At 32.6% G+C, this 27,493-nt stretch overlaps 2 protein-coding genes across 2 annotated transcripts; both read right to left on the reverse strand.

Moving 5' to 3' along the window:
* Positions 1 to 20,781: 20,781 nt before the first annotated feature.
* On the reverse strand, positions 20,782 to 21,524 carry LOC149140416 (uncharacterized). The gene is made up of 3 exons (XM_089449728.1): positions 21,354 to 21,524; positions 21,070 to 21,168; positions 20,782 to 20,937 (listed from the first exon to the last, which is right to left on the reverse strand). Exons 1-3 carry the CDS (start codon positions 21,522 to 21,524, stop codon positions 20,782 to 20,784), a joined length of 426 nt encoding a protein of 141 aa, XP_089305854.1.
* A 1,767-nt stretch (positions 21,525 to 23,291) lies between these two features.
* LOC149140417 (uncharacterized) lies at positions 23,292 to 24,192 on the reverse strand. The gene is made up of 3 exons (XM_089449232.1): positions 24,022 to 24,192; positions 23,738 to 23,836; positions 23,292 to 23,605 (listed from the first exon to the last, which is right to left on the reverse strand). Exons 1-3 carry the CDS (start codon positions 24,190 to 24,192, stop codon positions 23,450 to 23,452), a joined length of 426 nt encoding a protein of 141 aa, XP_089305358.1. The 3' UTR covers positions 23,292 to 23,449.
* Positions 24,193 to 27,493: the final 3,301 nt, after the last annotated feature.

Here is a 27,493-nt window from a genome sequence, read left to right on the forward strand (position 1 = left end):
ATAAATTAGAAGATATTCTAGCCAATTATGGAATCCAATATGTGAATCTCTGCCTTTACCAAGATTGGCACCCAAATTATTCCTCGAATTGAAAAAACCAATTAGTCCAAGCTATAGAGAATGACCAGAAAGCCCCGATGGGGGTGTATGATCATAGGATATTAAATTTCAGAAGTGGGGAGGCATGCACTCCAAGGACCATTCTGACATGAAATTATTAGGTTAATGGACTAGTGGGAGGGAGGCAACAGGGTGCTTGGACCCTTTGGGAAGGTGAATAAGGATAAATTGGAAGACAAGCAAGTCATTTGGAAGGGGTTCTTGTAGATTATGGGTGTTGTAGGTGCCAAGGTGGTCGACGAGTATGCACAGGGGACTCATATGTTCGTGCTTGCTTTCTGGTGCTTTGTTCTCTTAGTTGCTCATGTAAAGGGGAAGGAGAGCCAACAGGATGAGGGAAAAAAAATAATAGCTTGGGTTTGGGACCTCGATGAGGAAGGGTGCCTAGATGTTGCTCAAAGATGGTGCATGCAACACGTCTATGTGGTGGTTATGCTTTGATTGAGTGTGGGAGGTTATGTGGTCAGGATAAGTGGTGGTGGTGTTCCTTCCTTATTCTGGTATCCTATTGCTGGTAGAGAGAATTATATCATCACATTTTTCTGACATTCAGTTCTCTCTATGTGGGCCATTTCTTTTGGAAGTGCCCAAAATTGTGGGGGGTTACTAAATTTTGTAGATTTTATTTAATTATGGTGAGAATTGCATTGAGTAAGTTGAAGGTTTCATTCTCGGGTGTGCAAGGTAGCTAGGTGAATCTTGTGCACAAGCCTTTAGTGGTGTCAACCCTTGGACTCTGGAAGAATTGTTAGATTCGAGTTGAGCTTTCTCTAACTGTTTTATGACCTTATTTTCCTAGTCAAAGGAACTCCCAGTTTCCTTGTGGTGGGGTTTTGGTTTTCAAAAGTTGTCAACACCTAGGGTAAAGGTGGTCTAAATTGTGTGGAAGATCCACTGCTGGAGTTATACTTCGATAACAAGGGAATGCCAGACATAGAGCGGATCCTCGTGGTGAAGGGGTAATTTGAGACACGAAGGACGGTGTGGGCCATGATGGGGATCTAGAGGTGATCTTGCATGGTGAGATGGCCCATGAAAATGTCTCGGCCCTTGACCCCGTGCACAAACCTCCCTCGTTGGAGTCAATTGCCAAACAAATCCATGACATCTCAGCTAGCTTGGCAAAGATGCAACAACAGAGCCACGATGATAGGAACACAGTTATAGCCTTCATGAATGATCTTTAGCACAACTAGTGGGTTATGTTGGACAGGTTCGACTTAGTCTGTAGAAGCCAATGACGCATCATGGAGAGACCTGATCAGTTGGAGGGTCATATGGAGCATCTAAAGTTTCATGTCCACGAGGGGCCAGGTCCTGATGTTCCTCACAAGGCTGGGCAACCCCCGACTCAACCCCATAATTTCTAATGCAAACTGATCAAGTGTGTATCCTTCATGTTTTTTTGCATTTAGGTGTATCTCGGCTACAACGATGTTGTTTTTTTGGAATTTTGTCTCTAGATTTTGAATTTCTAAGATTTTAATATAATCAAATTAATTTACATAGTTTTTCAAAAATAAAATAACTAAATTTTATAAAACATTTTCAATTTAGGTCAAATTAATTCATATAAAAAAAGAAAAGAAAAATAAAAATAATAAAAATAAACATTCATTAATAATTTTAGATAACCTACTTAAAAAATATTTATTACAAAGTTCAAAATAGCAATTGTTAGTATTCTGGATATTACTAGAGTAATAAATATAATAATCAAGCAACAATACACAAACCATGTACACCATGATTTATCCTCAAAAACTTCATATATGGAAAAACTAGCCAACAACAGATCTATTATTAAGCTTGGCTAAATCACAACCAAGCTAGCCAACATCCTAGCCTAGCCAAGTGAACCTTCAAAGCTCTACTCTGGCACAATACAATGGAGAATCCTCAAGCCTTTTAATTACTTGAAATACATGTAATACTAGAAACTCAATATTATGATTCACCAATACTAGGTGTCTAAAACCACAACTAGGTTGTATCACCAGATCAAATTTATCTAACACCAATAAACATTTATTGATATTACCTTATCAAATGGATAATTGTTAAGGGTTTGAATATTTATTCACTTTATTGATAGGGAAATAAATTATTTTGGTTTGTAATTTTGTTTACCACGAATTCATTTAAGTTATGATAATAGATATGGTGTATTAGAGTGAGTTTTTGTTTTTTATTTTTTAATTTGTGACTGTTTTAAATTATTTAAGAATGATAGTTGTGCTACGTTTTTATATTATTATTTTTATTTTAATTTAATAAATATAGATTAGATAAATATTTTTATTATTGAAATATAATGTATTATTAAGTTAAATGGTATTTAGAAATTGTATCTTTATAATTTATAGGTGTTTCTCTAATTAATTATTAAAATGTGTAATAGGATAGTATTGAATATTTAGGGAGCCCTTTATATGATATGGCTCATAAAGTATTATGAAGTGAGTTTTTTTGGAGTTGGATTATTTGAATACAAGAAGGAAAGTAAGTCCAAATTCCAAAGTACACATATTTACAATGAAAATTAATATGGTTATGGACTAAGCGTTATCAAGTGACTTTTATTGGGTTTGGAATATTTAAAGACAAAAAAAACAATAATTTTGAAGTAAAAAAATCGAATAATGGAAAACATGATTAGTGTTTAAACAATATGAAATGAGATTTGTTAAGATTAGAATATTTGAATACAAAAAAGACAATAATTCCAAAGTATAAAATAATGCACAATAAAACACATGTAGGAAAAAAACAAACTCACTATAAGTAGAAGACAAAATGAACCCAATATAATATTGGATTTCGCATTTAGAAATATACATTCATTTAACTTTTTCCTTTTTATTTTTTTTATTTTTTGCTATCACTATTAGCTACATTAGGTCACTTTTCTTAATTGGATAATTTTATCTTCTATTTAATAAATTTTTAAATTTTTCTTTCACTTTCAACTTGTATTAATCTAATTACGCCATAAGGTATTCCCCTTTGAGAACAACTCCCCTAGTTTCCACAACGTACATATTTGCACCATCAGATGGAATGTTAGGCGATTGAAGATTTTTAGGTCATCATATTAATAGTTAATAGTTAAGATAAAACTAATAATTAGGGGCATAAGATGTTTGGTCATCTTCTTGTTGAATTGTTTCTTGATGGCTTAGAGTGGAGGCTTATTCCCCTCTTGGTTCTCCAGAAGAGAGTTTCTCTTATAGCGATTTCTCTATTTGTTCATTAGTCCTTCCAGACTCACAGTTTGGTCACTGTATTACTTTTTCGATTTTAGTTACGGCAATAGACTAAGGTTGTTTAGTTTTTCTTTTTCTTGCAGATGACTAGGTTTTTTCTTGTAGATGACTGGGTTGTAGAATGCGCATCTCCCTTCATCCCTTTGAAACTCATGCCATGTGAGTGTGGTAACCTACAAAAAGAACATAACTCTGTTGGACATATTGATACTCCATTGACCTCCCATTAAACCAATACGTCAATGGCTTGTCCCATCCATTTTGGATGAATGTCTCCATTTGGGTGTACAAATTTACTTTTAATTCCTTTTCTACAATGTTCTTATCATTATTTTATGATACTCTATTTTTTTACATTTTTTCTTTCTGAATAATGTTATTTTTCATTGTTTTAGCAAAGTGTTGAATAATGCTATTTTTCATTATTTTAGCGAAGTGTTGTATCTAGTAAGTAAGTTCCATATGCTAGTGGCTTGTCCCATCCATTTTGGATCAATGTTGGGGTATACAAATTTATTCCTTTTCTACAACGTTCTTATAATTATTTTTGATGCTCTATTTTTTAACATTTTTTCTTTCTGAACAATGCTATTTTTCATTGTTTTAGCAAAGTGTTGAATAATGCTATTTTTCACTGTTTTAGCGAAGTGTTGTATCTGGTAAGCAAGTTCACTATTTTGTAGTGTGTTTATCTTTGTTGGTTGGTAATTTGTTATTTTTCCTTTTTTGGGTAGTGTTAGCCATTTGGTAGGGTTCCACATTATTATGACCACTCTCAAACAAGTCTTGTGATTCTTGGAATTTTTTCAATAGATATAAAAAATTCAAGAAACATTAAAAGCAATAGATGGCAATATTTGAGCTTCTTTGTTACAACGAAGTTCTATTCACTGGAGGGTTTGTTGGGTTAGCCGATGGAATTCCATAAGCTTTGTACTATATTTTCTCATGGAGTTACCTGATGTCTTGTTTTTTTGTTTTCTTCTGAAGAGACATCATCTTAGCAACTTTTCCATTCCATTTTTCCATCCGCAGCAAAACAAAATTTCTTCTTCAACTTCAATTTTTTTTTTTTCACTATCGTTATTTCACTATGAAAATACATGAAAAACGAAGAAAAAATACATGAAGAACGAAGGCATGAAAGATATAAATTTTTTGGAAGACCAACTTCAAATCTAGTAAGATCTCTCTCTCTCTCTCTCTCTCTCTCTCTCTCTCTCTCTTACTGCAATCAACATAATCAACACAATATTTTACGGTCTTCCCCAATTCAATCTCCATTCCCTTCAATCGGTTCAACATCCATTAGAATTCCACTTTTGGAAAATTTGACTTGGGTTCATGGTTTCTCCTATCTTCAATACAATCATCAGCCTCTGGTGCATAATCAATAACCAGAAACATTCTTTTTACTTGAGATGAACCTGGAAACCACTTTTGATGATTTGTCACTCAAACTTCTAGTTTTTTATTGTATTGCAATTAAAGTTGGTTGTGTTATTCATATTGGTAATCCAAGTTTTGTAGATTAAAATAAATGAGAGTAGTTGAAATCCTTTTTCTTGTAGATTAAATACTCTTTCACTCTGATTAAATTGTTCTCACAAATATTTTAAGTAGACACTCCACCCATTATCAATATTGTATGATTATAGTATGCTAGGCTCAAATCAACCATTTATTATGAAATTACATCATTTTTTTAAGAAACAAAAATGAACCCAACTTATTGTGAAAACATTTAGGGGATATGGTAGAGACATAGTTTCCTTTATGTAAGAGTAAGCTTTCTCATGATTCATCCATTCTTAATATTTTTTTTGTGACTGGCGGAATCAGAAACGCGTCAGCTCTCGTACTCGTGTGGCATGAGGTCAATCCCCGACGACTTCCACTATAACCTCCAGGAGCAACTGTACCGCCCCCAAGCACAGTGCATGGGTAAGACTGGGTTTGAACCTGTGACCTGCACATCGACACGAACGCCTTCACAATACGTTCACTGGCCAACATGCCACACCTCTGGGGGCCATCCATTCTTAATATTAACCAAACATAGAAATAATACAAATTTACATATTCATAAATAATAATATAAATTTACATATTTAAAATAAAATATTTAAATTTGTTTGGGAAGAGAAGTGGATGTAAGAAATTAAATAAATAAAAGTTGCACTTTTCCACTACCCACATGATATAACGGGAGTATTTTTTAATTACTATGCATCCAAAGAATCAACATGCAATACTTTAGTTTTAGGTCTTCAAACAATATATATTGAATGATGGTTTTTTAATTTGAAAATTTTTGTAATAATTACATACATTTCGTGCAAATTTGTGACTACTTTTTAACTAAATTGATTAAATAACTAATTTTAATAAATTAAGTAGCTAATTTTAATCAATCAAAAGAGATAAAGACACATGAGGTGTAGCCCAATGGAATGTGTGGGGTTTAGGTTTCATCATGTCCTAGGTCTAAATTTTAATGGGAGGGGTTGAGGATGAGAGCTAACTTTGGGGAATTAAATTATCACAAGGGGCATCCTTGCTTGACAAAGCTTCACAAAGTTCTAGTGATAACATCATGTTGTTGGGAAATCATTCTTCCAACCACCATTGGGGTTTTCCCCGATCATGGTGGGGAATTCCACTTCAACCCAGCAAGCTCTCTCTCTCTTATTCCAATCAACACAATACACATGATATTTTACTATCTTCCCCAATTCAATCTCCATTTCGTTCAATCAGTTCAACATCCCTTGGAATTCCACTTTTGGAAAACCCCTTGAGTTACATATCCCTCAAAATCAGTTCCAACATGTTCCTCTTCTCTCTCAAAATTAATTACAAATATGATTTTTATCCTTCTATACTATCTGACTTGTCTACAACAAGTGATGATAGAGTTAAAACTTGTAATTAAAAAAACAACAATTAGTTGAAGAAGACAAGGGAAACATACCTGTTTTGTAATGTTCCAATATTGATGGAATTGAAAAGCATTTAAGCCAAGATCATGGTTTGTCCTCCCTTCAATGCAATCATGAATCTGAGGTGTAGAATCAATAGCCAGAAATAATTATTTTTACTTGCAATGAACTTGGAAACCACTTTCGATGATTTGTCACTCAAACTTGTAGCATTTTATTGTATTGCAATTGAAGTTGGTTGTGTTATTCATATTGGTAATCCATGTTTTGTAGATTAAAATAAATGAGAGAAGTTGATAGCCTTTTTCTTTTAGATTAAATACTCTCTCTCTGATTACCATGATATACTACATAGTAAAGACTCTTTGTTGACTAGTACGTGTGTTGTAACCAGATCTACCTTCCTATTCTATGAACCTATATAGGAGTTTCATAAAGCAACATGTAAAGTAAAACCTCTTCAGCTGCAACTGATTGTGTAGTGCATGTGGAAAATAGAGAGACATGGTCTAACAAACTAATCCCTATTAAATCATCACATGGATACATATGATATTTTTTCCACAATAGTAAAATTATCCTAAAAGTAATTAACAACCATTCAAACAATTAATAGAGTTTGAAACCATTAATTTATTTCTCGTTAGTAACATTGAAAATTTTTAGCTATTTATTTTATTGTAATTGAAGTTAGGATACTTTTGACAATTTGTCACTCAAACTTTTATCTTTTTATTGTATTGTGATTCAAGTTGGTTGTGTTATTCATATTGATAATCTAGGCTTGGCATCCTTAAAAATCATAATGGACTTTCATATGGCTTTGCACAAGTAAATCTATATTTTTTTGTTTGACAAATTTTTGTTCCTGGTAGATATACCCACCCTATTGTGGGCATTTCCAAGCATTAGAACCCACATATAATAAAATTGCAAAGCAACTTCGTGGGGTTGACTCCCTTGTCTTAGCTAAAATGGATCCCCATGCAACATGGTGAAAGCTCATAAATTTTCCAAAGAATATGCATTGAAAATGTGAAGCAGAAATTGAAAATTATTTGCTTGAAGCAAAGAAGGTATAAAAATGCACATGAAGAGTTATGTTCTTTTTTTTTTCATGTATCAAAAATTTTGTTCGAGCAACTTAACAATAATTATGAAATTTATGTATGACACCAATCTTTCTCCTCTATTGGACCTTGACATACAATAATGCAGAAATCAACACATTCAGAATCAAATTATGTGTAGGTAGAATGTAAAAGACTACAAGCTTTTGATCAAGTGAGACAATTCAATATTGAAAAATGGTCAGAAATGACTAGGAGAGGAGAAAGAAATATGCACCAAACCTGTGTGGAAGGAAACAATCTTAGCATCAAATGTACACTTCGCAACCTTTTCCACTTTTTGGGAATAGAGTCTGCTTTCTGAGGCATAAAAAGCCTTTTGTGTTTATTTATAGGCCCCTGCTTGGTCAAATACATAGCCAAGTCTCACAGAATATCATGTTGAATAAAGGAAAGCTCATGGCTGCTACCATAAGAGTTCACCATGGTACCTTTGAATAGTGAATTAAAGTTGTTATGTCAACTAAAAGAATTATTTAATCAATGCTCAACAAAAGATCCACTTCTCTCCTATAAAACAGTGTAAAGTTGTTATGTCAGTGACTAGCTTTATTGATATATCTATTTCATAGCTTTGCTTTAAACTAGTTCATCCAATGGTAAATTTTGAATTTGTCATTTTGGAAAAAGCTTTGAATAAACCTCCTATGTCACAAACCAGTCCAAATGCCCAAAAGAAGTTAAGCAAGGACAAGCAAAGGCAAATCCAATCACCTTAAGAGCAAGTGGTAAAATATTGTAAGCTTTTGATCAAGTGAGGCAGTTCAATATTGAAAAAGAGCATCTTTTTGATCAAATATTTGCTATTGGAACTTGAAAGAGCATATTTGAATATTGAGAGGCAATCTATGTTGGAAAGGTTATAGAATCTGTAAATTTGACATAATGTAAGTGATTTCTCTTTATCTTCTAGTTTTGAATGACATTTTGTTTACTAATTTTTATATTCAATGATCTTCTATATGTCACAATTCTTCTCGAATTTATGCCTTACGACATTTCCTTTGCAACATCCAGTGCAATTGCTAGTTATCAAAATTCACACTACACATTTGATTGAAATTCAATTCTTAATTCCTTGTATTTTATCCACGTCTCTTTAAAATCAAAATAATTGTACAAACAAAGGAATCAAACTCTTTAATAAACATCACTACTTTAAACATAATTACCAATATCATAAAAGTTGTGATTTTAAAATTATATATATATATATAATACTACTTGGTTTTATTTTTGATTTTATATATTTTGATTGAATTTAAATATAATTTTATAATACTTTTATTATAAATTTTATTAAAATTAGTTGGAATTGTAAATTTGAGTTATTGACTTTGTATGATTTAGATTTTCAATTTCTTTTTAAAAAAGTTAAATTCATTTATATATTTAAAAATGTAATTTTCTAGTGATTTGTGCACACATAAGTTGATAAAAACTTACCCTGCCTCTCTTAAATTTTTTAGTCCACTAATAGAAAACAAAGAAGTTTTCACTATTGAACAATGTTCAATTTCCATAAAAATCTAACTTGAAGCCATAGGCACATTGCAGTAAGGTTGAACATATGGTCATAAGATTATATTACATGATTTAGTGACTTGTAGATACATAAATAGAACCCACCACCATGTGCATAATAATTATAGCCTTCCTCACCCAAATTCAACTCCTACAGATAACACATACTTAAAAGCGAATCATAAATTGAAATTTGAATGAAAAAACTAAATACTAAAAAAAATTAAAGTCCAACCCCTCTTTATATATAATTGCTATAATTGTTGCAGCTGCAGCAACAATTTGAAGTCCCAATAACAAAATTTGACCACATGCACATTCAGGCTAAAGTGCATGAATGAGGAGCCAACTATACAAGATGCGATGATGCCGATTCCCGATGCAATAGGGCTTTTTTATGAATTAAAATTAAGATTAAAATTCATTATTCTTTATTACATGCAAACAAGTTAATGCTCAAGATGTCCTAAAATTTCTGTTTGGCTAAGAGCTCGTTTTCTTTGGACGTAAGGAAACAGGTTAACGGCCCAAGACCCAGAAGTATCTGGCAGGAGTGAAAGCCACACCCTTACGGACCACCAGCGAGTTATTCCAGGTGGCGTGGTTTTCCTTGATAACAGTGATGCGTCAATCGACATTCGCGAATAACAGCTAGAAATGGTTGTCCTCACTATTGATTTGACCACTGAGTTTGATAAATTTTTCCACTTAAAAAAAATTAAGGTGCAAGATCCAAAGATATCGCGTGAAGTCTCTCCCATGCAGAAACATTAACCCGATATTAAGATTATTAACGGAAAGTTTTTATCTTAAGATATGTAAACATAGATTTTTAAAGTTTTTATGTTAAAAGTAGTGTGTTTTAAATTTTTAATATTAAATGTGAAATTTAAAGGGTGTTCCATCTCACCCGTATTTTTTTAACTAATTTATAAATTAAATAAAATTAAAAGAATAAGATAGGGAAATGTGGTTTACCATTTTAAATTATAAATTAAATAATTTAAAATAAGATTCATAAAAGATTGATTCTTCAATTTTTTGTGAGTAAAGATTCTAATAAATTATACTCGTTGAATTCATATAATAATCAATAAGTTTTGTCTTTTATTTTGATTAAAAAATGTAGAAAATAAATTCCAACGAAAATTTATTTTACTTTTTATTAAAATATAATAAAATGAAACTATTAAGTTGGTTTTTTTTGAATATTAACTTTCAAATTAAATCAAATATTAGGAAAAAATTCATATATTTAATTTAAAATATAAATTAGATTGAAAAATTTATTTATTAATAAATTATATTTTTTAAATGATATTTTTATTTTTTTATTTTTTAATATGGTAATATAATATTATTATTTATTTTAAATTATAAATTTAAATTTAAAAATATAAAAGGCTTATTCATAATTTTACATAACATTAAATAGATTAGACACAAACCATGGCAAAGGCATAAATAGAGATCATAATTTCAAGTAATGGCTATATTTGAACAATAATATTTAAATTATGATATTAATTTATTAATATATTGAAAACAAATATTCTTAAGTAACTAAATTAAATGGCTAATTTTTTAGAAATAATATTTAGATTATGATATTATTTTATTAATTTACTAAAAACAAATATTAATAAGTAACAACTATATTAATGGTTAGTTTTTGAAAAATAATATTTAAATTAATTTATTAAAATCAAATATTATTAAAAAAAATTATCACTGGTAAATAATTAGAAAAAAAAAAACTAACAAATCAAAATCCTAAAACAAATAAGAAAATCGAAAATTAAAAAAAAAAATCAAAATCTTAATAAAAACAAAATGATTTAATAAATAAAAATAATTAATAGAAATAAAATAAACTAAAATAAAATAATTAATAGAAAATAAATAAAATAAAACTAAAATATACAGGTTCAAAAGATATATATATATATATATATATATATATATATATATATATATATGAGACTTTATTGATGTAACCACTGAAAATCAAATGGCTAAATGTTTGAATATTTATTCACATTATTTTTTTAATAATGAAAGGCTAAGTGTTTGAATGAATGTTTCAATATTTATTCACTTTATTTTTTTAACAATGAATGGCTAAGTGTTTGAATAATTATTCACTTTATTTTTTAAATAATGAATTCATTTTATAGCGAAGAAGGTGTGATAATGGATATAGTGTTTTTAGAGACGTTTGGTTTTATTTGTAGCAATAAAGATTTATGATGTAATCACATAAAATCAAATAGAATGTTTGAATATTTAATTTATTTTAAAATAATAACTTGTGATAATGGATATGGTGTTTTAAGAATGGTTTATTTTTTGCTTTGTGTTTTGTTGTTGTTTTTGGTAATGGTGGATATGGTGTTTTAAGAATGGTTTATTTTTTGCTTTGTGTTTTGTTGTTTTTGGTAATGGTGGTTGGAAAAAATGATTTTTTAATTGTAATTGTGAATTATTTAAAAATTTTATTTGTATTATGTTTTTTTATATTATATTTTTATAAATTAAATTTAAAATATATATATATATATATATATATATATATATATATATATATTTTGTTAAATTAAATGGTATTTAGAAATTGTATTTTTATAATTTATAGGTGTTTTTCTAATTAATTATTAAAGTGTATAATTCCATAGTATTGAATATTTAGGTAGCACTTAATATGATATGAAGTGAGTTTTTTTTGAGGTTGGAATATTTGAATACAAAAAGGATAATAATTCTAAAAAGAAAAAAATGTATGATGAAAGATATGGCTAAAGTGAATTTTATTGGAGTTGGAATATTTAAATGCAAAAAGGACAATAATTCTGAAATACAAAAATATGAATAATGAAGTATTTTCAAATGAGTTTTTTAAAATTGGAATATTTTAATACAAGAAGGACAATAATTCTAAAGTACAAAATAATGCTCAATGAAACATATGTAAAAGACCAAAACTAATCCATTGTAAGTAGAAGACATAACCAACTGACTATAATTATTACTATATCTTCAGTTTTAGAAATATACATTCATTTAAGTCTTTCCTTCCTATTTTTTTTGCTACTTCTTCCACCTTTGTTTTATATTCATCTAATTTATTAAACTCATAATTGATTTTCAATTCTTAATTCCATCTATTTTATTGGAGTCATGATAGTTGAAAAAAAAAAAATCTTTAATAAAAGTCACTACTTTAAACATAGTTACCAATGTCATTGGAATTGTAATTTAAAAATGAGAACATTACCACTAAAACCCTATATTTACATTAAAAATTTGTCATTACCAATCCCTCAATAAAAAGGTGTTTCTATGAGAAACATCATGATTTACAAGATGGGTGGTGGTGATAGATAGGTTAATATTAGGTGTTTCTATGAGAAACGTCATGATTTACAAGATGGGTGGTGGTGGTAGATAAGTTAATATTATAACCAATTTCAATCTAAACGTGTTTTATATATATAACCTTAAAATCAACCCACGAATTAAAAATAAGACTACTACTAACACATGCATTTTTAAATAGGGTTAATATCACTATTTGTTTGAAACCATGGATTTAAAAATTGTTGCTATTACAACTAAATTCTTAAAAATCAATTCCCAAATCAAAAATTGTTTTAGTAATAGTGCTATCTTTTTCAAGATTAAAATTACAATGTTTTTTTAATTGCAATCTACAATTAATATTCCCTGAACGAGGTGCCAAATAAGTAGATTTGTCCATATCTACTTAGTTAGCACCATGGTTCCCACAACTTCTGACAGTAACACTCCAACTTGATGTGTACAACACTCATAATTTTCGCAGTAAAGGCTGCAATTTTTTAACATGTTATCTTCTATGTTTTTCTATGTTTACCGCATGATATGTTGAGACAGTTCATCCATGTGTTAATTTGGACTAAAATCCTACTCTTTCGTTGTTGGTCTGGTTTCCCTAATGGTAGACCATGGAAGGAAGAAGACAAATATGTGTTGTTATACTCTTTTTTTTGTTGATTAGTATAATTTTGTAGCTTACAAACACACACAAAAAATCTACAGAGGAATATTATTGCAAACCAAACCTTCAAACTTAACTTTAAAACTCTTTTAAAAAACATACTAAAACTAAAATTCATATACAAAAGTGATCTTTTCCCCCCTTTTTTGTTATCAAAATTATATCTATTTTTGAGATGTGGTACATAGATTAATATCAATGCTCATAGTTAAATATTAAATTTGAAAATATAAGATATCAATCAAACTTTTTCTTTTTTGTGAAATTAAGTTTTCCATTTAAAATTAAAACAAATGCAGATCTAAATAGTCATAGCATGCCTTACTTTTTCGTTAGGGAAACCAAACTAGTGGAAATGCATCAAGCTCTTAACTTGTAGAACTTGAGATTCAAAATTTAAACCAAAATATATGTAAGGCATTGTCCAAAAACTGATAGCATATAGCCAACTAACATATTCTAACTAACAAGCTAAAGATAAAAGAAAAAATAACTAAACTAGGATAAAATCATGGAGGATAAGTGGATTCAGATGGTTCCACCTCATTGGGTTCCATGCCCGGTTGACTAAAGCTCCTTGGATCATTTGTGGGATACCCAAGTAGGCCTCAATCCTTTCCATTCTATAGTAAAGGTCCTTAATTTAAAGGTGTAACTCATTCACCATGGGCAATATCTCATTTTTAACATCCTTTTGGCTAATAACACCTTCCCCATGAAGGATTTGACTTGCCAATACAAATCTACTTATGTAAATATTTATTTTTCCTCCCTAGTGTTACCAATGTCCCTCTCCAAAAACCTCATGTTCAACCTCATGGAGTTTGTGTAAGATGGTTGACCATTAAGGGAATTTCGAGGTAAAAAATAGGCCTCAAAACAAAAAATGTACTAACAAATTTAAACAAATTTAACTTTAAAAGAACCATTAGGATTCAAGATGATGATGTCATCCCCAAGGGAGAATATTTTGGAGGGAAAAGAAGAAAACTAGCCTTGTTTAATTGCATTTTTGACTTATCCACTTGAAGATTTACTCAAATTTCAAGCGTAAACACTCGTTGGATATGGAATTAAATTTCACATCCAATGAGGACCCACCTGCATACTTTTGAGTAGGCTCGCATAAAAAAAAAAATGAAAATACATTAAAAAAGGCGTGTTGAACACACATTTTTCATGTATTTTCATTTTTTTATGTGGGCATACTCAGAAGTATGTAGAGTCAGTACTTGTTGGATGAAAAATTTAATTCTGCATCCAATGAATCTTGACACTAAACATTTTATTAAATTTACAAGGAGATAAACAAAATACAATCAAAAAGTAGTTTCCTTTCTTTTTCTTTAAAAATCCATAATTCTTATTTAATTTTATGTGTGGTTGATGGACACCCGAGATTGGTGGCCACTGCACCCACAAAAAATGTGTGGGAAGATCCACTCAAAGGTATCACTTATCGTCGACTCATTAGCAAAGCCTAACACTAAGAGCGTCGAGGAGAACTAGCCCTATAACCTCCCATTAGCAAGGTGATTTAATAACAAGAAATTGACCAATTGAGCTGACTCTTGGGGCGTATGAAACTTATTTTATTATATTAACTAATGTTTTATTATTTTCCTTAGGAGGTCCATTTTAGACCTCAAAATTCCCCTTATTTTGAAATTTTACTCCTAGAATTCTTGAGCTAAGGATTGTTCCCTAAGTTGGGCTCCCAAACTTCTCCTAGCCTCATAGTATGTTTCTCCTCAAAGAAAGTGTGCTCGTTGATGTGGCATGACTATGACCTGTGGTTGAGGCTAAGATTGAAATATGATCCAACCAGCAGAGGAAATACATGAAACTCCATAGGGCATCATTAGAGATAGTGTTGGTGCAAAATTAATTTCGACTATATGGATCTTTCCTGAGAGAATTCTTCCCTCTGGAACCACTAGGCCAAAGGAAGGACACCAAAAGTGCTAACCCGACGATGGAAATCTAATTTCAAGAGAAATGGGAGAAAAAATAGCTCCAAGGGTTAATAGAGTTACTGAATTTTGCAGGATGGATCACAAAGAAAGTCATATAGTAGAGAAATCCATCATTCCAAGTGATTTCAAGTGCGAGAGGCAAGTACCCATTAAAATGATCGCTAAACCTAAATTTTGCATCATCGTTTTACATGCAGGATTAGACTCCATAAACCACATTTGCATGACAAGAGTAGTCGAAAGACAAACACATCTTGTCACACTTATGGGAAAAATATATAGTGATATATGATTTGGTGTCATTCATGGGAGGGCAACATGTCATGTCTCTTCAGAGTATTGTTTGGTGAAATAGATGTTATACCACATTCCCACCTATCTCATCTTATATCACCATATACAAAAATAAATAAATAAATAAATAAAATAAATATATCAATCAAACCTAACTCATAAATAAATATTAATTTATTAATAACTTTTATCATTATTTTAATAATTTTAAACCTATCATATTTAAAATATCAAATAAACCTACTCATAACTAAATATTAAACTTATCAATAACTTTACTAAACTTAAAATTTTGTAAATAACATGCCAATTATTTAATTAATTAATTTACAAATACATTATTATTCTTCTTCAATACTATATACCAAAACTATATATATATATATATAACTATGTTCATATAAAAAATAAGGTAACCAAAGCCGCACATTATTTTAAATATATAAAATATAATTAAAAACTTTCCTTTCTCACTCCCTCAAGCAGGTTTATTTCTTTTATTTATCTGCTTAAAACCATACTTATAAACCCCTCCATTTCAAGCAAGATTATTTATAAGCCCTCTATTTCAAGCGAGCCCGATTTTACATCTCACTTGTTGGTCCTCAACCTATACGTTAGAAATATTCCGTAGTAGCATTCAATACTGCTCTATCACGAAGTATGACTATTTGTTTGGAGTAGTAAATCAACCTCTAATAAACTTTTGAAGCATAATTAATGTATTATCGATACTTGATTACTTGATGGTAATTATACTTGTTACCCTAATAGTTAGGGCGTTGTTATAATCGTTTAAACATTCATATATAAGTTGTCTCAATATTTGCATAGTTAAATATATTTTTTACAATCCATCGTTTAAATAAAATTGAAGATGCGTTCCAAAAGCATTATATGTGCATAATTATATTATTTTAAAGTAGCGGTAAGTTTTAGTGTTCCAATTTTTTTAATTAGAATGAGAATTTGTGGAGAATTGATAATTTTGAAATATTGTTTGTCACTATTATACTAGATACAACTATTTCATAAATGTCACAAATGGCCCTGTTACAACATGTTTTTGGAGTCTTAATCCATTCAATGGGAAACAAATTGTTTAACAAACTACTTGAGAGAAAATCATTTAACCATGATATCTAAAAAATTCACATGAAAAATCTAGTATAGCTCATTAAACTATAAAGTTTCTCTCATAACAAGCAATGATTTGATCATCCTTGAATTCGTCATAAATGTATTTATTCATGAGAAGTCAAAAACTCTTATATAATGTTAACTTGCATATTTAACACCCTCTAGATTAAATATATATGTAAAAGAGATCTCCTAGATTGCTCTATAACCAATCTCAATTATTGCCCAACTTGAAGAATACCTAGATTTCTAACCTACATTATTTTATAGCATAAGAAATTATGAATTTTGAAAGAACATATTAATTCACCAGGTCTAAAAATGCTTCAGCATCCAGATTCTGCAATTTTCGTCACTTTAAATTTAGCTTTCCCTCGGGCAATTTCAGAGCACTTTGAATCGACAAAATCCATTAATTTTCAGTTTCGCCACATTCATGAAGTTCCCGCATATCTCTCTCAACCTGAACAGTAAGCATAAACTGTACTGGACACAAAGTCCTGCATAAATTAAAATCAGCGTGCTTGAGAATTATTAACTTGGAACAGGTATTTATTTTGCAGCATGGATCGTCATTGAATTGAGTAATACATGCATAAATCCATATAACATTATAAAGATATGTAAACGTAGATTGTTAAACTTTTTTATTTTGTGATAAGTTATCTGGAAAAGTGAATCTCCGGAATATTAAGAAAATTAATAATGGATTCACATATACGGACTCGAAGATCATCCTGGAACATGTCAAAGGAAAGGCACTGATTAAAAAGCAAGAATTGCATGGCTGGTTAAGGAGAATTCAAGATCTCTGGGGCAGCCCACAATTCAACATATCAGAAGAGAATATAACCAGATTGCTGATGAGCTATCAAAAAATGGACTACATGATCCAATGGGTGAAGTGCAGATGAACATTCATATGGAGGATAGGAGGATCGACTTTGTGCAATATACAATTCCAGGGTAAAATCTGTATATGTGTTTTGTTTTTTTGTATAACTGTTTTGTTTTTTGTTATGCAACAGGAAGAATATGGTGGTGTGTACAATACACTGCTTCTCTCTATAAAATGGCTCGATATGGTTTTCTTTTCCAGCACGCTATTTGAAGAAATGTTGTTTTGGATATCTCCTTATATTCGATTATATATTTCCATGTAGTAATTATCAGTTTTCCCTTCAAGAATGTTAACTCTCTACTCTGAGCATTTCTATATGCAAATTACAGTTTATTTCTTTTCACATTGGAACAACAGAATTATCACCTGTTTGTTTTTATTGGAATATCATGTACTCGATACATAATGATTAATATATAGCTTTTTTTCATACGGGAAAAAAATTATTTGGAAAAGTAGTGTGTTTTAAACTTTTAATATTAAATGTGAAATTTAAAGGGTGATTACATCTTACACTTATTTTTTTTTCTGATTTATAAATTTAAATGAAAAAGAATAAATATAAAAAGTTGGTGTATGAATCATTTTGGTTGAATTCATATACTAATCAATATTAAAAAAAAAAATCATGAATTTGATTAAATAAAAAAGTATAAATATAAAAACTTGGTGTATGAATCATTTTGGTTGAATTCATATAGTAATCAATATTAAAAAAAAATCATGAATTTCATTAAATTAAATTAATTATAGATAAGATTTGTTTTTTATTTTGATTAAAATATTTTTATTATAATATAATAAAGTGAAATTATTAATTATATTAAATTTTAAATTTAATTAAATATTAGTGAAAATTTGATTATATGTTTAATTTAAACTTTCAGTTGGTATTGATAAAGTAAATAAAAAATTTAATTGTTAATAAAGTAAATTGATTTTTTCATTTAGAATTTTTTTGTTTTATTTTATTTTATTTTTAATTAAAACTTATTATATATGTATTATTTTTTAGTAAAATGGTATAATTTAAGTCAAGTTCTTATGGATATACCAAAATTAGGGTCCACCTATTTCGAACCTTTATAGAGGTTTATCATCAATGTGATTTCTCCAGAAAATTTTGACTTAAATCATGAATCACAAAAACATTCAATTGAGAAAATCTTATAATATTATTATTTATTTTAAATTATAAAATTAAATTCAAAAATATAAAACAAACTTTCATAATTTTACATAATATACAGAAGAAAAAGAAAATGAAAAAATTATTACAAGTTTCAAAATAACAATAAGCATTTAATGATGTAAGATAATTAAATGGATAATTACAAAGTGTTCGAATATTTGTTCACTTTATTTTTTAAAATGAATTTATTTTATAATGAATATGTATGATATACAGAAGAAAAAGAAAAAGAAAAAGAAAAAGAAATTATTATAAGTTTCAAAATAAGAATAAGCATTTAATGATGTAAGATAATTAAATGGATAATTAGGCCGATAGGCCTTCCTTTGGAACAGACTTTCATCGTTCCTTTATCTCCCGTGCTGACACGTGACCTTATGCTCCACCATAAATGATGTCCCTTGCTGCCCACAGTTGTGTGGCCTAATGGCACACCGCCAGGTGATTGTGCTTGATATCCGGGTTGTAGACTGATCAATTACCCTTGCATTTTTCACCCAGCGATGTGATGCTTACCCAGCAGTTTACCCAGCATCGGAAGGGCTGGGTTAGAGCTATATTTCTGCTGATGGCCGGCCCGCCATAAGCAATGTGCCTATATTTGTGTTGATGGCCATAAATCTAAACATTCAAATAGAAAACTCAAACCAGGATCGCACGTCTGCCCGTTTTTCCTGCCAGCAGCCGCCCTTTCCTTGCGAGAATGTAGGTAACCGTCACACAAAGCCTGGCACTCCAGAGTAGGGTAGTAATGGCGCATTCTGTTGCGGTCCCTGTTTTGCTGTGCACTGCTGTTCTGATGCACGATCAACTGTTCTGCGGTTTCTGTGGTTCCATGACCGGGAGCCTTCTTGGATCAAACTACCGGCAGTCTTGGATCAATCTCACACAGTATAGCACTGTTCACGAGCGGGTAACGGAGCTGGAAATCGAACCGGAAGAGAACATCTGCAGGACATCATTTCTTCCAGATCAGGTCATCGTCTCTCTCAGTCCTCTTTAATTTTTAAGCTCTCTCAGTCCTCTTTAATAGATGCCCACTATCGTTTGGCTGGAATCGAATGAAGTGGAAGTTAGAGGCATAGAAACTTTGTACAGAAACTAAATGATTTCTCATAGCTGTCATCTTCTGCATTCTCTAATTTTCGTTGCTTATACTCAACATTCAACAGTTATGGTCAGCTGTTTGATGTGGAGTAGTCTTTGGTTCCAGTGTCGAAAATGGTTGGCGATATTTCTCTAACTTGAAAGGATACGTCTCACTAGGACCAACAAAATAATACCCATGCTGCCTTGATTGCCAGTGTATATGCCTGCAGCCATTCTAGAACTTTTACTTCCATCTTTATTAGGCAACGACATGTTCTCACCATGGCTTGGGAGGTCTGTACTAGCTGCTTAAATGTTTTTGAACATTACCTGCAGCCTGCTCCCTATTTTGTTCAGGTTTTTCTGTTATGGCATCATATTTAAGTTGTGATTTGGGAGCTACCATAGTGCCTTCATGCACCACTTCGTGGAAGCATAGATTCATTGACCTGCCACAAAAGTCTTGCCCTTTTTTGCATGTTGTTCTTTGTAATTGTCGACAGGCCATCCCTGGTAGTCAGGGTTTTTTACCCAAACTTTCTACAATATTTCTCCATCTTCCTCAGAGCAGTTAACATATATTGGATTCCATTTTATTCACTCAATACCGTCATTACTTTTCTGCCCATAACGGGGTTTGTTCTTTTTGCCAGTGTATATGCCTGCAGCCATTCTAGAACTTTTACTTCCATCTTTATTTGGCAACGACATGTTCTCACCATGGCTTGGGAGGTCTGTACTAGCTGCTTAAATGTTTTTGAACATTACCTGCAGCCTGCTCCCTATTTTGTTCAGGTTTTTCTGTTATGGCATCATATTTAACAAACCTTTACTCAAGTTTCGTTTCCTGTGTCAAATTTTATTTATTCACCGTCTAAACCCCAATTTTGACTATAAAGCTATTTAACAAACCTTTATGACACTGAAAATGGACTGGATGACGTATGGGGCAAATATGTACAATGCAGATAGAAAGAGAAGAATAATGAAGAGAAGAAAATAAAAATTTAATGTCATTTCTGATTCTTTGCATTACATATTAGGAGAACGCTGAAAAAGACCAGTTTGATGCATATTATACTAGGCGCTGGATGAAACAATTAGCGCAGGATAAGACAAAAAATCACAAGTTACTTTGATGTCTAAGAATTATGCAGCCAGGGAAGAATACTTACTTCCCAAGCAGACCTATTGTGTAGCCACAGAGGACTAAATAAGTTCCAAATGCCATAAAGGGAATATATAAGTCTGGAGCATTTATATCATAGATAGGTGGCTTGTGTGTGAGACCGTCTGGAATCTGCTCAGCTATCCTTGTCCAATGACCCTAAAAAAACACAGTGAAAACATACAAAAAAAAATTAACTTATGTATGATTACAAACATTCTCAAGCAAAATGAAAATACTACCACTATGGGGAGATGAATTTTCAGTGGAGTCAGATACTTTGTGACTTACCCTGTGCAAAAAGGGAAACAGGATTACTTTCAGCTTGTTCTTCACATATCGGTTGTTCACTTGAAAATAATATTGTGAATCAGAAAAATATTTGCTGACCTGCTCATAAAAATCATCACCTCAGCTTATTAAGAGAAACTTTGTCAATCATAAGAAATTAAAAAAGGAAACTATTCTTGCTGTAAACCCCTATCCATGGAATCAATTGACTCATCTCTCATTTTAAATGGAGACCTATTAGAAATTTCAAAGTGATTCAACCAGGATAAAAGTGCAACTCATACAATGCTTTGCACATTTTCTGTGCCACTTCCAAAAATTCTTTCCCCATATGCACCTAATCCATCTCGAATAAATCCTGAAGCAGCCACATAAAATGCATTATTGAATGGATTTGGTGTTGTGTTCGATGGTGGTCTCTTCATGCCAGGCTGTCCTCCGAGGTCTTCATACATGACTTTCGTTGTTCCTTTGTCTCCCGTGCTGACACGTGGCCTTATGCTCCACCATAAATGATGTCCCTTGCTGCCCACAGTTGTGTGGCCTAATGGCACACCACCAGGTGATTGTGCTTGATATCCGGGTTGTAGACTGATCAGTTACCCTTGCATTTTTCACCCAGCGATGTGATGCTTACCCAGCAGTTTACCCAGCATCGGAAGGGCTGGGTTAGAGCTATATTTCTGCTGATGGCAGGCCCGCCATAAGCAATGTGCCTATATTTGTGTTGATGGCCATAAATCTAAACATTCAAATAGAAAACTCAAACCAGGATCGCACGTCTGCCCGTTTTTCCTGCCAGCAGCTGCCCTTTCCTTGTGAGAATGTAGGTAACCGTCACACAAAGCCTGGCACTCCAGAGTAGGGTAGTAATGGCGCATTCTGTTGCGGTCCCTGTTTTGCTATACACTGCTGTTCTAATGCATGATCAACTGTTCTGCAGTTTCTGTGGTTCCATGACCGAGAGCCTTCTTGGATCAAACTACCGGAAGTCTTGGATCAATCTCACACAGTATAGCACTGTTCACGAGCGGGTAACGGAGCTGGAAATTGAACCGGAAGAGAACATCTGCAGGACATCATTTCTTCTAGATCAGGTCATCGTCTCTCTCAGTCCTCTTTAATTTTTAAGCTCTCTCAGTCCTCTTTAATAGATGCCCACTATCGTTTGGCTGGAATCGAATGAAGTGGAAGTTAGAGGCATAGAAACTTTGTACATAAACTAAATGATTTCTCATAGCTGTCATCTTCTGCATTCTCTGATTGTCGCTGCTTATACTCAACATTCAACGGTTATGGTCAGCTGTTTGATGTGGAGTAGTCTTTAGTTCCAGTGTAAAAAATGGTTGGCGATATTTCTCTAACTTGAAAGGATATGTCTCACTAGGACCAACAAAATAATACCCATGCTGCCTTGATTGCCAGTGTATATGCCTGCAGCCATTCTAGAACTTTTACTTCCATCTTTATTAGGCAACGACATGTTCTCACCATGGCTTGGGAGGTCTGTACTAGCTGCTTAAATGTTTTTGAACATTACCTGCAGCCTGCTCCCTATTTTGTTCAGGTTTTTTTGTTATGGCATCATATTTAAGCTGTGATTTGGGAGCTACCATAGTGCCTTCATGCACCACTTCGTGGAAGCATAGATTCATTGACCTGCCACAAAAGTCTTGCCCTTTTTTGCATGTTGTTCTTTGTAATTGTCGACAGGCCATCCCTGGTAGTCAGGGTTTTTTACCCAAACTTTCTACAACGTTTCTCCATCTTCTTCAGAGCAGTTAACATATATTGGATTCCCTTTTATTCACTCAATACCGTCATTACTTTTCTGCCCATAACGGGGTTTGTTCTTTTTGCCAGTGTATATGCCTGCAGCCATTCTAGAACTTTTACTTCCATCTTTATTTGGCAACGACATGTTCTCACCATGGCTTGGGAGGTCTGTACTAGATGCTTAAATTTTTTGAACATTACCTGCAGCTTGCTCCCTATTTTGTTCAGGTTTTTCTGTTATGGCATCATATTTAACAAACCTTTACTCAAGTTGCGTTTCCTGTGTCAAATTTTATTTATTCACCGTCTAAACCCCAATTTTGACTATAAAGCTATTTAACAAACCTTTATGACACTGAAAATGGACTGGATGACGTATGGGGCAAATATGTACAATGCAGATAGAAAGAGAAGAATAATGAAGAGAAGAAAATAAAAATTTAATGTCATTTCTGATTCTTTGCATTACATATTAGGAGAACGCTGAAAAAGACCAGTTTGATGCATATTATACCAGGCGCTGGATGAAACAATTAGCGCAGGATAAGACAAAAAATCACAAGTTACTTTGATGTCTAAGAATTATGCAGCCAGGGAAGAATACTTACTTCCCAAGCAGACCTATTGTGAAGCCACAGAGGACTAAATAAGTTCCAAATGCCATAAAGGGAATATATAAGTCTGGAGCATTTATATCATAGATAGGTGGCTTGTGTGTGAGACCGCCTGGAATCTGCTCAGCTATCCTTGTCCAATGACCCTAAAAAAACACAGTGAAAACATACAAAAAAAAATTAACTTATGTATGATTAGAAACATTCTCAAGCAAAATGAAAATACTACCACTATGGGGAGATGAATTTTCAGTGGAGTCAGATACTTTGTGACTTACCCTGTGCAAAAAGGGAAACATGATTACTTTCAGCTTGTTCTTCACATATCGGTTGTTCACTTGAAAATAATATTGTGAATCAGAAAAATATTTGCTGACCTGCTCATAAAAATCATCACCTCAGCTTATTAAGAGAAACTTTGTCAATCATAAGAAATTAAAAAAGGAAACTATTCTTGCTGTAAACCCCTATCCATGGAATCAATTGACTCATTTCTCATTTTAAATGGAGACCTATTAGAAATTTCAAAGTGATTCAACCAGGATAAAAGTGCAACTCATACAATGCTTTGCACATTTTCTGTGCCACTTCCAAAAATTCTTTCCCCATATGCACCTAATCCATCTCGAATAAATCCTGAAGTAGCCCCATAAAATGCATTATTGAATGGATTTGGTGCTGTGTTCGATGGTGGTCTCTTCATGCCAGGCTGTCCTCCGAGGTCTTCATACATGACTTTGGGTACCTGTAACAATCAACCAGGTAGAATAAAGTTAAAAAAACCACGTTACAACCCATAGTTGAAAACTGTCCTCAAATAGAGATGAGATAGCCAGAACTCCACTTCTATGGAGAAAATACAGAGTAGAATTGGATCTGACTCCTTTTGATAACTGCCTAGCTGGAAAATATTCCATGGTTTACTTTATTGGTAAATTTCAGTTTATAAATGTTAAAATGAGGAAACATGTATGCATACATGTAGAGGCTAAGAGGAAGTTATGCACATTACATCAAATGCATTATTGAATGGATTTGGTGCTGTGTTCGATGGTGGTCTCTGCATGCCAGGCTGTCCTCCGAGGTCTTCATACATGACTTTGGGTACCTGTAACAATCAACCAGGTAGAATAAAGTTAAAAAAACCACGTTACAACCCATAGTTGAAAATTGTCCTCAAATAGAGATGAGATAGCCAGAACTCCACTTCTATGGAGAAAATACAGAGTAGAATTGGATCTGACTCCTTTTGATAACTGGCTAGCTGGAAAATATTCCATGGTTTACTTTATTGGTAAATTTCAGTTTATAAATGTTAAAATGAGGAAACATGTATGCATACATGTAGAGGCTAAGAGGAAGTTATGCACATTACATAATGTACTCTTTCTTCTCCTTGTGAGGGATTTTTGTCGCGTCTGTTTATTGTTTTTTATTAGTAGTGATAAAAATTGTCATTGCCCATTGCTAAATCATAGAACAGTCTTCTGCTCTTTCTTCTCTCTGTTGTTCCATTGTTCCAATGATGTGCATTTTTTTTTATCATTATAAGGAATTTATATCTTACTATTTCGCTTCATGTATATCTTATATCTCACCTACTCTTTCTTATCATTGTAAGGAAGTTATTTCTTACCATAATTTATACCAGTCTCTTGTTTCGCTTCTTGTATCATATTTTGTTATAATTGATTCTTATTAGGAGAGGCACAAGTCGTGATAGGGAGGAAGCTACGCATATGTAATTTGCCAAGGGACTTTCAGGTGCTTAAAAATTAAATGACTAAAATATCTCCGCTGGTCTGTCATGAGAGTATTAGCTGTTAATTTGTTAATGTTTAGTTTCATGGCACTTTTAACGAGAATTATCGAGTAGACAATTTTGCATCAAGTACTCTTCTCTTCTTTCAAGAAACAAATATGTAGCTTCACCCAACCAGCTTTATACATACATGCACACACAGCTAGAACAGGTATAATGATGATGGTTCCCTAGCTAGGATCAACTCCACTGCATTACTGGCATGTACATAATTAACGTTTAACTCATCATTGCTACCGAATTATACCTAAATTTATTGCTAGGTCAACTGATCCCATGCAAATGCCAATATTATCCCTTGTTGGGTAAGCCATGTGCAACACCATTGGCGTATCACTGCTACCTATGGAGTTCATGATTGCGTTCAAAATAGGTATATGATGCCAGCCTCCCTAAAGTGAATATGGTAAAGTGTCAACATACAGAGTTTACCTCTGAAATTTGGAAGGCAGGGACTGTAACACCTGCTGTGTCAGCCCTATTGTTAAGCACTCACCCCTAAATTCCTCTGTGGTGAACACGTCTCCCACATGAACATCTGCTGGTTTCCAAGGAGAACACAGTCCGTAGTAGGGGCAAGTTCTCATGATCTATCTATTTATTGGGCTGAGGCTCCTCCCTATTTCTCTTCAACATATGTCATTCTACTCTGAATTCTGCATGTGTGGTGCGTAAGAAACTGACATACTAACAATACCAGTAGACAAAACATGGTGTGAGCACACATTTTTAGAGCAAATTTTGATTGTGCACACCTAAGGATAGGTAGGAGGTGAGGTCATTCAAAGCCCTTCCTTTCAGGTCATGAAATTACATGGGTTAGTAAGGCTAAAATTATATTGAAACTGCCCACATTCTTTCCCCTTTCACATCATACTCCATTTCCCTCTTTTTAACTTTGTACAAAAAGAAAATGGGAATTGAATTACTCCTCTTTTCCAGATCGCTGCATTTAGGTGGGTTGGTCAGGCTGCAAATAAATAGAAACTGCCCATGATAGTCCGCAATCGGGCCACTGTTATGTGACTGATGGAATCTGATTGTTGTTATGGTCTGGCCGCTGTTTTCAGGGTCATGTTTCTGACAAGAGGGAGGAGCCAGATAGCTCTTATTACAAACATGAGCTTGGCCCCAGATAGTTCTTCTATATGCCTGGACTGAAGGAATGTGTGAACTTTCACATTCAATAGCTATACATGGTGTTTGAATAGCGTGTTCACTATATGCAATGCCTGCTATTCAACATCCCTAAAATGTGCAGAAATGCACAAGCACAGTGAGTACACCCGAATATAGCATATTAAAGAAAAAAAATTGTGCATTGTTCACAGGATACTTATTATTACAAAGCCATATGGAGTCCAGTCAGCCTTTTAGAAGGGTCTGCAAAGGGTAAATTAAGTGAGTGAAATACATGGCAAATGCCTCGATTGAACCACATCTCTTAATGTGTAGGATCAGTATTAGGATTGGCTGAGAAATGTTCCTATTTCATTGATGTTTTGCCGGTACTGTAAGACTATAAGCATTTTTGAGCCGCTTGAGGTGCTTCTAAATTCCAACAATATGTAGCTTGTCCCTGAATCAAATAACAAGCATTTTGTTAACGTGGATTACCTTGGGTGGTTAATATGAGAGGTTATTCTCCTCCCCGTGTAGGTTGTGCCCTTATTATTGTTTCACCATCAACAGTTAGCCTTCTTAGATTAGATTCCGCATTCATGTCACATCTTCTTTGACTAGAATTCTGTATTGTGGTGAAATTGATGAATTGCAGGTACTCCTATCACGGGAAAAAGAAACCTCTTGTTCTATTATGGAGACAACCTTGACACCGAATGCCATTCCTCTATTGCTGAATGGTTGCACCGAGATTCAACCACTACTTCAGATAATCGATGTAGGTTCCGTTACCTCATTGAAAACAACATCCTCGCACTTCCACATTACTCTATCTGATGGAACACATCAACATAAGACTTTGCTACCATCCGCATATGGCCCACAAGTTGTCTCTGGAGACATCCAAATTGGCTCGATAATTCTGCTCAAAAAAGCAGCTTGCACAGTGCTGCAAAACTCCTCGTAAGGCCCACCATTTGAAATCACCCTCTTTTACTTTTTCCCGCCTAGCCGTTTTTTGCATCAAAAGAAGGAAAATGGAATCTTTATTAATTCATTTCTTACTTGTTTACATAAGGTCCATCCGAGT

This window comes from Pinus tabuliformis, chromosome X (genome assembly GCF_031772625.1).
Source record: "Pinus tabuliformis cultivar Carrire ecotype Pingquan chromosome X, CPIR1, whole genome shotgun sequence".
Taxonomy (NCBI): domain Eukaryota; kingdom Viridiplantae; phylum Streptophyta; class Pinopsida; order Pinales; family Pinaceae; genus Pinus; species Pinus tabuliformis.

Bases quoted from the DNA above. Each gene is read 5' to 3' on its own strand.
- LOC149140416 (XM_089449728.1), bottom strand. From the start codon at position 21,524: ATGTATGAAGACCTCGGAGGACAGCCTGGCATGAAGAGACCACCATCG. The intron at 21,169-21,353 runs GTATGAGTTGCA...TTTTATGAGCAG, and splicing joins CAGAAAATGTGCAAAGCATT to GTCAGCAAATATTTTTCTGA. The intron at 20,938-21,069 runs GTAAGTCACAAA...GTGTTTTTTTAG, and splicing joins TGTTTCCCTTTTTGCACAGG to GGTCATTGGACAAGGATAGC.
- LOC149140417 (XM_089449232.1), bottom strand. From the start codon at position 24,192: ATGTATGAAGACCTCGGAGGACAGCCTGGCATGAAGAGACCACCATCG. The intron at 23,837-24,021 runs GTATGAGTTGCA...TTTTATGAGCAG, and splicing joins CAGAAAATGTGCAAAGCATT to GTCAGCAAATATTTTTCTGA. The intron at 23,606-23,737 runs GTAAGTCACAAA...GTGTTTTTTTAG, and splicing joins TGTTTCCCTTTTTGCACAGG to GGTCATTGGACAAGGATAGC.